This window comes from Dromiciops gliroides, chromosome 2 (genome assembly GCF_019393635.1).
Source record: "Dromiciops gliroides isolate mDroGli1 chromosome 2, mDroGli1.pri, whole genome shotgun sequence".
Lineage (NCBI taxonomy): Eukaryota > Metazoa > Chordata > Mammalia > Microbiotheria > Microbiotheriidae > Dromiciops > Dromiciops gliroides.
This window is the reverse complement of record NC_057862.1, coordinates 561,684,815-561,699,739: the sequence shown is the minus strand read 5'-3', so window position 1 is coordinate 561,699,739 and position 14,925 is coordinate 561,684,815. Positions and strand designations below refer to the sequence as shown.

At 42.0% G+C, this 14,925-nt stretch overlaps 1 protein-coding gene across 5 annotated transcripts in view; it reads right to left on the bottom strand.

Moving 5' to 3' along the window:
- The window catches only part of RRBP1 (ribosome binding protein 1), a 121,688-nt gene that overhangs the window by 29,536 nt on the left and 77,227 nt on the right, over nucleotides 1-14,925 (bottom strand). For all 5 annotated transcript variants that reach the window (XM_043981810.1, XM_043981811.1, XM_043981812.1 and 2 more), the window contains 3 exons: nucleotides 9,535-9,687; nucleotides 8,120-8,238; nucleotides 1,428-1,581 (listed from right to left, as the gene is read on the bottom strand). In XM_043981810.1, the coding sequence (XP_043837745.1) occupies nucleotides 1,428-1,581; nucleotides 8,120-8,238; nucleotides 9,535-9,687 (426 nt within the window). The remainder of the gene's footprint in view (nucleotides 1-1,427; nucleotides 1,582-8,119; nucleotides 8,239-9,534; nucleotides 9,688-14,925) is intronic.

Here is a 14,925-nt window from a genome sequence, read left to right as displayed (position 1 = left end):
CCTAAAATTGCACGTGTCATGATGGGTTGAAGACACACACATCTGCTTTCTTCTCAGCAGATTTCACAATGCTGTATTCAGAGAGAGAGAGAGAGAGAGAGAGAGAGAGAGAGAGAGAGAGAGAGAGAGAGTCAGGTTTCAGAGGCAGCCTCCTTCCCTCCCAGAGATATGTATTCTTGCCAGGAAGGAGGAAGGAAGATGTAAGACTGATAGAGATGCTGAAAACTTAAAGAAAACTTCAGCCATGGAGAGCACACATCCATCCACACACCATTCAGGAAGCTTAAGTGAGGGAAAGATGGTTCCCAAATAGGAAAAGCAAAAGCTTTACGTTCAAACAGGCAAACAGATAATTCCTGAAATTAGTACCCTAAGCTACTAAAGATAGAGCTACGCCCAATGGATAAACTACCCCAACCTCAGATTTAAATTTAGGAAGGAGAAAATGCAGATCACCAGGAACAAGAGACCACGACAAATTATACTCTTCTCTATAGGAAAAAAAAATTAGAAGAAAAACCCAAATACTGTTCATAAACTAGACATGTTCACAGAATGTTAGAGCTTAGTCACACCCTCTCATTTTACAGATAAGGAAAATGATGCCCAGGGACTTGCCCAAAGTCACCTAACTAATTGTGGAACAGAAATAAGACCTAAACACCAGTTCTCCCAACTACAATCAAATGCTGTAAGCACCTTTCTTCATTCATGCTTTGATGGTCCCACATAAACAGGACCAAAAGCACCTCAGATAACAATTTCCATTCTATCCAAAAGTGCAAACAAAAAAAATGGGAATAACATAAAGGTTCTCTCCACACCTGAGTCAAATACCCTCTGAATATTATTTGCATCTGGAGCTTCTGCTTTTCAGACACAAGCCTAAAGAAGGGAAACATCCTAATCAATTTGAATGAGACTGTTAAATTCAGGAGGAAGTGGCTGGTTGTTATTCTTCTCATTTCTCTGAATGGTTTAGACACATAAAAGCCACTTCTAGGTGGGAAAGGACCCTACTTTGAGGCTATGTGCCTCCACAAAAACAGGGTTTACACAAGTGGGTGAAATAAGCTAGGTTCTTCAGAGAAGATGCCGTGCCTCCACAGCCAATTAGTCCCCAGTGAGAACTTGGGTCTAAGCAGGTCATGGTCAAGGGTTTCATCCCAAAAAGAAGTGGCCAGCTCTTTATGCTAATCTTTGAATACTGTTCAGCTACATCTCCAGGAAATGTGCACACTTCATTCATCACAAAGGAGAGTAGCTGGGTCAAGGTGGATGAATCAGATCAATTCCAACAAGGTTCCCAGAAAAAGAATCAATGGGCCCAAGTGCAGACAGGCCAAATCATCTCTCCTCAGCACACGCTTAGCATGGCCCCAGAGGCACTGAACAGACCCACACAAGGCACCAGGCCCATTCCTCACCTGCAGCTGATGGACCTGTTTCTCCAAGGTTGTAGCTTTGATCTCTAGGGTCTTCTTCTGCTGTTCCTCCTGCTGCACAGCGTCAGACTTTTCGGCCACTTCTTTTGTGAGCTTACTGCACTCTTGCTTGAGCTTGGCCAGTTCAGCGTTTTGCCTGAAAGATAATTATGTCCTTAGATCAGATTGAGACCTCAGCACATTGTTACAAGCTAAGCTGCTTGAGACTCCTAGGATAATGAGAACAACTCTTCCCTCCCAAACACTACCACCACCACCACCACCACCACCACCACCACCACCACCACCACCACCACCACCACCACCACCACCACCACCACCACCACCACCACCACCGAACGCCAGTGAAACATGAAGGGCTTGGATGGAAAATGAAAAGTGGTCCACAACTAATTCAGCCTCATGATTTTTCTCCAACATACTGACTAGCTCAGAAAGTGAATAATCCTGCAATGAAATAGTACTGGCCATATAGGGGATAGTTTCCAAAAGACTAGAGAAGACTTGTATGAACTGATTCAGACAAAACCAGGAGAACGGTTTACATAACAACTACACCACCGTAAAAAACCATCAACAACAAAAACAAACCCCAACAACCGAAAAAACAACTTTGAAAACTTGTAAGAACTCTGATCAATTCAATGACCAACCATGATGAAACATTCTGCTAACCTCCTAACAGAGGGTGATGGACTCAGGACAGAATGAGACACAAATTTTTGGAGACAGCCAATGCAGGAATTTTTTTCTGCTTGACTATCCATATTTTTTTACAAGAATTTTTCCTCTTTTTAAATGGTGTGTGTATGTGTGTGTGGGGGGAGGGGGGAGAGACTATTTGTTCATTGAAAAAATTTAATTTTCAAAAGAGAATAATTCTATGAGCCAGATAACCCTCCCTATGCCTTAGGAAATTTATAAAAGCTAATTATCCCAAAAGAGGCAGGTAGCACTTTAAAAGACAGTATAATTTGGGCAGCTAGGTGGCACAGTGGATAAAGCACCGGTCCTGGATTCAGGAGTACCTGAGTTCAAATCTGGCCTCAGACACTTAACACTTACTAGCTGTGTGACCCTGGGCAAGTCACTTAACCCTCATTGCCCTAAAAAAAAAAAAAAAAAAAGACAGTATAATTCAGTGGATACAATCATGCAATCGAAAACACTAAAAAACATCAGAACTCAGATCAGTGCAATGACTGATCTTGATTCCAAAGGTCTGATTATGAAATACCTACCACTTCTCAAAAGAAATATAGTGGAACATAGGTAGAGGAGAATGAGGCTTATTCTTGTTAAGACACAATTGATGGTGGGTCAAAATGTCAGTGTGTGTTACCTTCTTGTACTTCTTTTTTATTTATACAGAGGATTTTGTTGGAAGGAAGAGATAATTAAGAACTGACACTGATGTTGAGTGTTCATGTGATAGAAAAACAAAAAGCATCAATAAAACTTTTCAAAAGTTTAATTTAAATACAGATTTTTTTCTTAATAAATAAAATATATTTTAGAATCCTCTGATTTTTAAAAAAATGAAACAAACCCAAAACTTTTTTTTTCTTTTTTTTTTTTTTTAAGTGAGGCAATTGGGGTTAAGTGACTTGCCCAGGGTCACACAGCTAGTAAGTGTTAAGTGTCTGAGGCCGGATTTGAACTCAGGTACTCCTGACTCCAGGGCCGGTGCTCTATCCACTGTGCCACCTAGCTGCCCCCAAACCCCCCAAATTTTAACCAAGGGGAACACAAAATAAAAAATGAAACATGTCTTCATCAATAAGGCTCAATTTCATAAGCTGTCCTAGGAGTTTCTAAGCATTCAGAGGAGAGAGAAGTGACAAAGCCCTCATGTTCTCATTTCTCCTCACAGTGCAAACAAGCCCTGCAATCAGGGATGAATTTTCCTGAATCGTAAAGCACTCAAGCATTAGTGCAGAATGTACTTTGTTAATCCACATCTCTCACTTCCTTGGCTAATTTTCTGAGCTGAAGAAAAGAGGACTAATGAAGGGTCTCATAAAACTTACAGAATCACAGAACATAAAAGCTAGAAAGAATCATAAAGATTATCTCTGTCTGACCTCCTGATTTTCCAGATGAGAAAAAAGGTAGGGGGAAGGACAGGGGGAATACTGGGGAAGAGGGACAGAGATAAAGGCAGAAAAACGAACTGTCCAAGGTCATACAAATATTCAATAGCACAACTGGGATTGGAACCCAAATGTTGACTCCCAAAAGAGGGCATCAGACCATCTTTACAACGTATAGTTCCCAAGGAAAACAGACGCGACTAGAATATCATAAATGGAAAGGGAGGGACCCCTAAACTAAAATTCAATGCTGTGTCATTATAATGATCAAACTTGGACCCAGAAAAGAGTGGAGGAGAGAAGGGAGAGAGAAGAGACACCTCCCTTCTTTCTCTGAAGAGATTGTGGGGCTAAGGATGTGCAGTATTAAATATAGTGTAAGACAAGGATAATGTATTAGATTTGCTGAACTGTTTATTTTTCTCTTTTGTTCTTTCTTACAATGGATAGTTTACAAGGATGGTGAAGGGTAAGGATATATTAAAAAATCAATATAGTGTGAAATCAAGATATCAATAAAATGGGGAGAGGGAAGAAAAATAACTGAAACATTACATATAAGCATTTCTTCAAAGAAAAAAAAACCAAATTGTATAAAAATCCCCAGTTTCTTATACAAGCTTCTGTCTTGTTCATTTTTGCATATTGAAATGTTTATGTTTATTAAAATTAAGTTCATGATACAAAAGAAAAAAATTTAAAAGTTCAACCCAACAAAACACAGTTCATCAGGATGGATTATTCTTCAGCAACCACTGAAAACCCAAAAGGAAAAGTTAAAGAATGCTTTTAACCTACAGGGAAAAGGGAAAAACTTGAACACTGCATTCTCCTATATGAAATTAAAATGAAGACACTGGCTCTCAGCTTAAGGTTTTCTCTCTCCACAGAATATTATGTTGGGGGGGGGGGGAGGGAGAGAGAACCAATCCCTGACACCTGATAAGTTTTAAGAAAAATAAATAACAAAATAGACAAGTTTCATGGATATTATCACTTACCTATAACAGATGCATTATTACATGCCCTTATTGCTAGACCTGAATGTACTATAATCAAAATGTCTGCAAGATTAAATTGGTAACAGTTTTGTTCATACTTCTGAAATACCAGACATTAAAGACAAAACTTAAATTTGTCCTAGTTAGTACACCCCCCCCACACACACACATTATGGAGATTTAATAGAAGGAAGAACTTCCTAAAGATAAAAAAATTAATAAATCAATTAATTACTAAAGGCTAATTAGACTAGAGCTGGTGAGTTACAGGGCTCTAAGACCTGGAAAGGATATCTCTGTGATGATCTTGTCCAATCTCTCCATTTTACATAAGGATAAATGAACCTTATGAGGAAAAAAAAATTACCTGCCCAAGAAAGTTAGGAGAAAAACCAGGCTTGAAGAATCTAGTGCTATTCCCATTACATCACATGTAGATGATCCTTTCAGCTCTAGCATTCTGATTCCAGGTCCCAGAATACCCTGGTGGTCTTTCAGAATAGACTTTAGAATTAGTAACTTCCAGAGACTAGATGGAGTAAATGCCATCTTGGCATCATTTCTAGGTATTGGGCTCTGTGACTGCCTGGACCAGGTGCTGACATTTTTTGTGTCATGGACGTCTTTGGCAGTCTGGTGAAGCCTTCAGACCCTTCTCAGAACGTTTTTAGGTCTAGTATGGTGGTGTAGCCTGCAGTCTTTGCTGAATGTGGTAGATTGCTTGAGTTGAGGAGTTCTGAGTTGCGAGAGGGCTAAAGCAAATCAGTTGTTTACACTAAGTCTAACACCAATATGATGAGACCCAACCAATATGGAAGACCAAAAAAGGGCAAATCTGAAAAATGTTATGGATAAAGGTTTCCATGCCAATCAGGATTGTGATTAGGCCCATGAACAGCCACTGAATTTTCAGTCTGAGTGAAATGGGGAGACCAAGTTTCAAAAGAAAAGAAAAAAGGAAAAAAAGAAAAGAAAAGAAAGCTTTCAGAAGCATAAAAGAAAAAAAATGGATTACAAAGGGAACTAATTCTACTGAAAATTATTTTTTAAAAAAGAAATATAATTATAAAAACATTTTAAAAAGCAAATTCATGGACCTCAGGTTAAGAACCACTGTCCCAGACAAAGGCATCTGACCCAGAGTGAGGAATTTAGAGATCAAGTGAAGATGTACCACAGAGTGAAATACTTGCCCCTCTGCTTTGAAGCATGAGCATTTAGAGAAACAGGGGCAGCCTTCAAGACGTGGCAGGAGAGACAGAGTTACTCCATCTAAAACTCTATCTCCTATTTGTCATTCAGAAAATGGCAACCACAAAGATTCAAATCCAACAAGTGAAACATGGAAGGAAATAATGACGCACACAGCAAAACTCAAGATGGAAATAGTTTTACAAGGGCCCTTCATCACTATGAGGAATACTGATGAGAGAGCTAAGCCCAGTGGATCACTATCTAATACAGCCACTCTCTTGAAGCACAAAGAAGGAAATTTTGAGGGATTTCTATCTCCCATTTTCACTTCTTCAATTATGTCAGTTTTCTACTAGTTTTGTCACATTCTTTTTATCCATAAAGACAGCTAAGTCAATAGGAACAAGTATTAGCTCTCATTTCTTGGTCTGATTTTAGGAAGTTCCCCTGACAGCAGAACAGTCCACATGGTTTAGAAAAATAGCATCATAGAACCAACTGCTGCAAGGCACTTTAGCTCAAAAGGCCCCTATATGGAAGTGGAGATATCACCCGGCAAAGACATTTGTTTGATGAAATCACCATTTGCCACAACAAAGTTAAATGCTGAGCTCAGAGGTCGACAAAATAGCCCTACGTGTTATTTTCTTAGCCATCAAGCTTATAGGAAAAAAGGAGTAACGGCTTGGCAAGTTACATCTTCTTGCATGTTAAAAAGCAATAATAGGGGCGGCTAGGTGGCGCAGTGGATAAAGCACCAGCCCTGGATTCAGGAGTACCTGAGTTCAAATTTGGCCTCAGACACTTGACACTTACTAGCTGTGTGACCCTGGGCAAGTCACTTAACCCCCATTGCCCCGCCAAAAAAAAAAAAAACCAAAATCAATGATGGATTACTCACGAATGAAGATGAAAATGGGATCACCTGAAGCTGGGGAATATGCTGGAGTATTCATTGTCAGGCAGCTAGCTGACCAGCTCTGGAAGTCCAGACCCTCTATAGCATTAATCATTAACTACAGCCTTTGAAAAGTTGCTTAACCAATTTGAAACTATGCCCCCAAATTTACTAAACTGTACACTCCTGACCTAGTAGTATCACTGCTAGGCCTATGCCCCAGAGAGATCAGAAAGAGAGGGAAAAGACCCATATGTACAAAAATATTTAAAGCAATTCTTTTTTATGGTGATAAAGAAATAGAACCTAAAGGAGAGGGGTCCCCATTTAGAAAATAACTGAACAAGTTATGCAAATGAATATAATGGAATACCATGGTGCTATAAGAAATGATGAAAGGGACAGTTTTAGAGAAACCTGGGAAAACTTGTATGAACTGATGCAGAATGAAATGAACAGAATCAGAAGAATCTCTAGAATAACAAAAATATAAAGAAAAGCAACTTCGAAAGATTTAAGAACTCTAATCCACAATGACCAACCTCAATTCCGAGAGTGATGAAGTAGGCTATTCACCTACTCACAGAGAGGTGATGGATGCAGGGTACAGAATGAAGCATATATTTTTTGGACATGGCTAATTTGTTTTGCTTTACTATGCATATTTGTTAGAAGGGGTTTTTCTTTTCTTTTTCCTAATGAACAGAGGAGGAGGGGAGTGGAAGAAAAAAATTTTGTTCACTAAAAAAAAATAAGATTTAAAGTGAAAATGGAAAAAAAAAGTTTAACTTTTTATCTCTGCTTTGATTGCTTTCATTTTATTAATGGGAGCGTTAATAAAGTCTACCATTATGAGGATGTTGTACAGTTATATATGGAAAAAGTCCTTTATTTGCCATGGGGGAAAAAATCTCTGTAAGACATCAGTATCCCCTAGTAACACAGAGGGTGCCTAATAAAATGCTCTCCATGGTGTGGAAAAAGAGCAAGGTCCAGAGCCCAGGTTTTAGGTCACAGAAAATGACATGATGCCCCATCTCCAGCCTTCATTTGTAACACTACAGAAGCTTTCCCATATGCCTTTAGGAGCCAGAAGGAGGGATCCATACAAAGAGCAAACTTGATGGGCCAGAGGCAGAAAAGCTGACCTTATGCACAGTTCATGTCCATGGTCACTAGTACAAGAACATAGTCCCTCACAGGAAAAAGCATTAGCTTTTTCATGTTCATGTAGCACGCAGACTACAGAATGCTCTCCCCTCCCTCTCTTGACCTCCAAGGGAAGGGATTCATTTTTCACAGAATGAAGCGGGGTTCTTAAACTGGGGTCCAAAGACTCATAGATTTCAGCGAGTCTGATGGGGAAAAAAAAAAATCACTCCTTTGTTTTCACTATTCTCTAACAGCCCTGGTTTAGTAAGATTACAGGGCTGATAAGCAAGTGCATTCAAATTTCTATTTCCTATCACAATGAATACTGAAGCTTACTTGCTCTCTGTCTGACTGGTTGCTTGGTTCAAAGCATCCCTGAGAATCGAGTTCTCCTGCTGTAGACGAGCCAACTGCGTATTTGGTCCATTCTCCAATTGCTCTTGAAGACTCCGAATCTGAAAATGAATTTTAGAGGGTAGAAGAGCATCAGTTAACAAGGCCTTAGAGACTGAGGGAGCACATGGCCCCCCAAACTCACATCAAAACTTGCTTTCTACATAATGGAATCTGGGCTGCAGAATACAGTTCTCTCTCAAAAGCCCTCAAATTACCTTTTTTTTTTTTTTAAAAAAAAAATCTATTTATTTCTCATTCCTTCCAGACTTCTTCACCACAGTCCTCGGGCTGTTAGAAAAGATTCAGGCTAGAGCCTCAGAAACATTCCCCGCTTCACTTCTTCTGTGGTTACACAGTTTGAAATTTGTATTATGAGATTAAACAAGTTACCACAAACCAATAAAACCTCTTATCGCTCAAGGGGAAGACGTTTCCCTTTCCTTCTCCTGACCCATTATCACCTTGCAAGAGATCAAGCTGAAAGAAAACATCTGTAGCTGATGGCAAGAAAAAAACAAAACCAAAAACCAACCAGTGCCAAGCCATGGAATACATCAAATAGGATTTTCTGCCCTTCCTCCTCAGCTCATCTTCTAAAATAAACAGCTTAAACAATTCCTGAACTTGAGAGACACCCTTGAACCTCACCCTCTCTCCACAAAGATCTTTCTTAATGCTTTCCATTTTCCAAAGCACTTACACATCCATTACCTCAGCTGATTCTCTCCACAATGTTATGTGGGGAAGGTACAGCAGGGATTATTGTCCCCATTTCTGAAAGGAGGGAATTAGCTCAAATTTTTTCAGTGATTGGTTCAAGGTCACATAGCAAGTCTGTGACAGGGCTAAGATGTGAGCCCAGCTCCCTGATGCTTGGAACTTTTTGGTAATGCCCGAGGTGAGACAGTCCTACCTTCTTCCCCATGAGTTTTCGGCGCCTAGATTCCTTTAGCCCCACTTTCCTTCTTGGCTTACATGACTCTCCCCTAAAATGAATGCAATCATCCAAAGCCTTCTCATCCTCCCACCTCTTTCAGAAGTGACCCTTGGGGGGCAGCTAGGTGGCGCAGTAGATAGAGCACCAGCCCTTGAAGTCAGGAATACCTGAGTTCAAATCCGGCCTCAGACACTTAATACTTACTAGCTGTGTGACCCTGGGCAAGTCACTTAACCTCAATTGCCTCACTTAAAAAAAAAAAAAAAGAGAGAAGTGACCCTTGGTACTTGGGCTGTTAAAAAACCATCCCAGCAGAAATGGATTTCTGCTCCTTGTTACGCCCCATCTAACCCTCCAGCCAGACTCCTGTCCCCCAGGGCCCAACACTCTTTGTCCGGCAGAATGGCAAACGCCTCACCTTCCCCTGCAGCTGCTGCACTTCATTGACATGGTCCCGGTAACTGGCTTTCATGCGGGCTTCTACAGCTACAATCTCTTGTTCCCTGGCCAAGAGTTGTTTTTTCACATTGGCTTCCCCAGCAGCTGCCTTTGACTTCTCAGATGCGAGCTCCTAGAGAAAGGGGGAGGGGAAGAGAATATTGGTTTAGTTCCTGTTAGAGCCGGAAGAAGCTTATCAGATGGGACCCGAGAGCATCACCAAAACGATGACATAAGGGAGGCATCATCAAGAGGCTGGGAGGTCAGGTCAGCCCCACCTTTTCTTAGAATCCTCACTTGTGCTAAGTTCTATGATGTAACCAAGTTTGCTCTAAGACCCCAATGTGGGATTCTAGGAAAAACAGAAACAGCCAAGTACTTTTGCATTTACAAGGGACAACCCCCACGAAGAAAGCAGGGTTTATGACTCGGCAACAGTAAAGTAGGAGGAGAACACAAGGATGGGCATGTTCATGTGTAAGCTGTATCAAATCACTCTCATCTTGACATGTACAATAGGCTTAGATAAAAAGTAGGATATTTAAAATATCTGGTTCAACTCTGCAAAAATCCGGGCTACTCAAACTTCCCCTTCAATGGCTACTATTTATTAAGTGGAATACAATGTGCTTTATTGGGGGTAGAGAGAATGGGTCCCCATTCTGTCTCTCAAACACCAAGACTAAGAACCAGGGATCAGGAAGGGCAGCAGGAGTGCTAACTCGTATACCAGCTCTCTAGGGTTGTTAACTCTTCCTTATTCAAACCTCCACTTCCTGCCCAGCTTCCTTTTCCTCTCTGACTTCTCTTCTCCTTATAGCTCATACTAGTTCCTAGGTGCCCCCAAATCAAAGTCAAGAAAGGGTACAAAATCCTTTTTTACCCAGGGACACAATTCACTTGGTTTTTAGATTAGAGCAACCCAAAAGACTACAGGCTTTCTCCTAGAACATAAGAGAGGAAGGTCATCACTGTGGGGTGGGGAGACCCAGAAGGAACCAAGGCCACTGCTGACCAAAGTGGCCACTGGATGCCACTGTTGTTCTTCTACATGGCCCAAGTAAAGGGCGGAATGGGCCACATTATTAAGAACTAAAGAGGACCTCGCTGCTCAGTGGGTATTCTCATTGATGCCCTTCCCTACTCACTGACCTCTTAACCTATATCCAAGAAAGGTTAAAAGATTGTCTGGGGGCAGCTAGGTGGCGCAGTGGATAGAGTACTGGCCCTGGATTCAGGAGGACCTGAGTTCAAATCCAGCCTTAGACACTTGACACTTACTAGCTGTGTGACCCTGGGCAAGTCACTTAACCCCCATTGCCCCACAAAAAAAACCACACACAAAAAAGCACAAAGCAAATACTCCTACTATTGAGAATTGTGAGGAATCGGGGTTGCCCACATTTCCTTCAAAATCTATCTAGTTAAGAATCAGATGTTCTCCTTAGTCTCCTATCCAAGCAAGAAGAGATGTAATCATTTTTTTTTTTAAAGAAATAATAGGGGGCAGCTAGGTGGTGCAGTGGATAAAGCACCAGCCCTGGATTCAGGAGGACCTGAGTTCAAATCCGGCCTCAGACACTTGACACACTTACTAGCTGTGTGACCCCGGGCAAATCACTCAACCCTCATTGCCCTGCAAAAAAAAAAAAAGAAAGAAAGAAAGAAAGAAAGAAAAGAAAAGAAAGAAATAACAATTCTTGCTGCCTGAGGAACCTTAAGCAAACTTGTCTTGATGGGGACAGGAAATGGAAAAATGATAACCTCGGAAGCACTTGCGATTCCCAGTACACTGGAATCCCCCTCTTGAATTCATGTTCCCAGGCCCCAGGGAGCTGAACACACTCTGGGGTAAATGAGTATCTAGGTGCAGAACGCCTGACATGATGTACCAGCCATGCATTCACCTTAATTCTGTGAAAGGAAACCGTTCTAAAGCAGCAGACCCATGCCTTAGCACCAAGAAGCCATCTCTCTCTCTCTCTTTTTTTTTTTGGAAGGGCAATGGGGGTTAAGTGACTTGCCCAAGGTCGCACAGCTAGTAAGTGTCAAGTGTCTGAGGCTGGATTTGAACTCAGGTACTCCTGAATCCAGGGCCGGTGCTTTATCCACTGCGCCACCTAGCTGCCCCGAAGAAGCCATCTCTCTTTAATCTGAGTTTCAGAAACCCTCTGCATCCACCGCCCCTCTCCCTACACACACACATATGCCATGCCACACTCTTCTCCTCTTAGGCTTTAATGCTCCGTGGCTAATGCCAGAGTGCTCCAGGAACACCCCGAAAAAGCCATCTCGGCAGCCACATGTGAGTGGCAGGTGTTCTGTATCTCACCAGTGAATCTCCTCTGGAGCACACACACCAAGTGCCCAGAGGGCCCCAGTCAATAGCATATACTGTGCCCCTATTTGTATGTATTAGCTTTACACTCAGGTTGTTGGCATACGTCCTTGCTGACTTCTCCATTACAATGTAAGCTCTTTGTAAGAAGGGAAACTCTGGGTGCTTGTATTCCCCAGCACTCAACCCGGTGCAGGGCACATTCTTGTGGGCTGATTGAAGCAAACCCAGGTCAACTGGGATTGAATCCCTACCAAAGCCAAGCAATGCTTCCTCTCTTTAAAGGTTTTCCAGATCTAAGAAAAGCCTGAGTTCTTTGGATTCACTGACTCAGCCCCCTTTAAATTCCTCTTCCTAAGGGCTATCAAATCAAACTTTCTCTTGGCTGTTGAACCCTCTGCCAATGTGTCTCACTGAAAGAGTTAATGCTCTTTTCTTTTCTTTTTTTGGTGGTGGTGCGGGGGGGGGGGGGGGGGGGGAAATGGCGCAATGGGGGTTAAGTGACTTGCCCAGGGTCACACAGTAAGTGTCAAGTGTCTGAGACCAGATTTAAACTCAGGTCCTCCTGAATCCAAGGCCCGTGCTTTATCCACTGCGCCACCTAGTTGCCCCCTAATGCTCTTTTCTTAAACTTTTATAACCCCAAGTTCATTGCCAATGGTGTCCGGATTTCTCCCCAAGTCCAGTTTTCTTTGATTTCTCACCCGAAGAGAGAGCTGTGTGTAGGAAGCCATTTATCAGGAAACAGAAACTTTGCTCTGGTTCTGGGGTGTGTCTCGGAGAACCTTTCAGGCAACAGTGCAAAGGACAAGATCATACCCAACGGCAGGACATCCGGTGAACCCAGAGCCAGGCTGGATGTGTCTTAGATCTGTGATTTCGGACCAGGGCCTGACCTTTTGTGCTCACCCATGCTTATCACCAAAGGGTCTCTGATCTAGAAATCCAGAAAGAACAGAGGGCCAGCAACAGAAGGTCAGCTCTGGCTGATGATAGATGACAGAAGGGAACTACATGAGGGACAGCAGGGTTCTTTGCAAAACCAAAGCTCTTTGCACAGCTACATATCCAAGGTCTGACTTGGGAGGATCGGCTCTCCTCAATCTGAAAATGGATGTTCTTAGCGGCTGCCTTAGCACTTGAAGGTCTGACTCGCAATCCTAATGTCTGGGGGAAAGCGGCTGCCAGGCTTTCTAGTTCCCTGGCATTAAGAGTAGTTGTTTGTGTCTCTGTCCCTCTCTCTTTTTTTTTTGCAGGGCAATGAGGGTTAAGTGACTTGCCCAGGGTCACACAGCTAGTAAGTGTCAAGTGTCTGGGGCCGCATTTGAACTCAGGGCCTCCTGAATCCAGGGCCGGTGCTTTATCCACTGTGGCACCTAGTTGTCCCTGTCTGTGTCTCTCTTCTGTGTCTGTTTCTTTGTCCATTTCTCCCTCCCTCCTTTGTCAGAGATTCAAAAATGAGCTTTCAGTAACCAAGAGTCTAAGCCTGGGGACTTCCAATATAAGCTTGGTAGAAGAATCTTTTTTAACTGAAAGCTTTGGTTTAGATTGATCTGATTTTATTTTTTCCATAAGTATAGAAGGCAATGGGGAACAAAAGCAGGCTTTGGCAGACAATTCTCTGCAGCAGTCCATTATCTTCCTGGTTGCACAACTAACTGAAAGATGACAGAAGATCCCGAGGATTGCTGTCTGCTGATTCCACAAAATAAAACTGACTCAGAAGAGTTACGTTGTTCAGGTTTTCTTCCACCAAGGTCTCCCAAGTATGTTAACACCACAAAAAAAATTCCTCCATAGATGGAACCAAAGAGAGCTTTTAAATGATCTTCTCTAACTATTAATATCAAACACAGCATAGAGCAGGGAAGCCTGTGCTAGACAAAGACACTAGACAGTCTCACAAGGATGTCCTACCTAAAATCCAAAAGAAGGATTAGTTCCTATAAATGGTGAGATCCTCCTTAAGACAATTCTCAGGGCAGCTAGGTAGCACAGTGGATAAAGCACCGGCCCTGGATTCAGGAGGACCTGAGTTCAAATCTGAACTCAGACACTTGACACTAGCTGTGTGACCTTGGGTAAGTCACTTAACCCCAATTGCCTCAAAAAAAAAAAAAAAAGACAATTCTCAATGAACCAGTTACCAAAACCTGACAGGGAAAGATTTTTTTTGTTATGAAAAATGTAAAGTACAGATGTAGGTCTTATGATCACAGACTTAAAGCCAAAATGTACTTCCAAGGTCATCTTCTGCAGGCTAACCACCCCATTTTCCAGATGATAAAATGGAAGCCAAGAAAGGTTAAATCACCCATCCAAGATCACACAGGTCAAAGTGGCAGAGCCAAGATTTGGACCCAAGTCCTTGTTCTCTAAATCCAGCTACCTTCTTAAACTTGACCTTCATAGGAAGAAATATCCTAAGATATTTCTCAATTATTCCCCCTCCCAAAAAATTCTAATAAAGAAGAAACTATAACCTCATAGCTGAACGCATTACCCGGAGTGTGACTATCACTTAATTATTTTACATGAACCATAGCAGTACAGTGGCCAGATGAAGCATTTTTGTTTTGCGAAGGAGGCACTGGGGAGGTACCAGGAGCAAAATGCCAAGAACTACTAACTGGAATCTTGGCCTAGATATGGGCTACAGTTCCCCTCAGGAATATTAACTTTTTTTTGTTTTGTTTTGTTTTGGGGGGTTTTGGCAGGGCAATGGGGGTTAAGTGACTTGCCCAAGGTCACACAGCTAGTAAGTGTCAAGTGTCTGAGGCCGCATTTGAACTCAGGTCCTCCTGAATCCAGGGCCGGTGTTTTATCCACTGCGCCACCTAGCTGCCCCCAGGAATACTAACTTTTTAACCCTTTAAAAACAAACCAAAAAACCAATCCTCAATGCAAACTCCTAAGACCCTACAAAATCACTGAGCCACTCCTGATCACCACCAACTGATGTAACATTACTATATCATATAGGAAGAACATCAAGTATTCTAGGTCTGGTAAAAATGTTTATAGAGTTTCCAT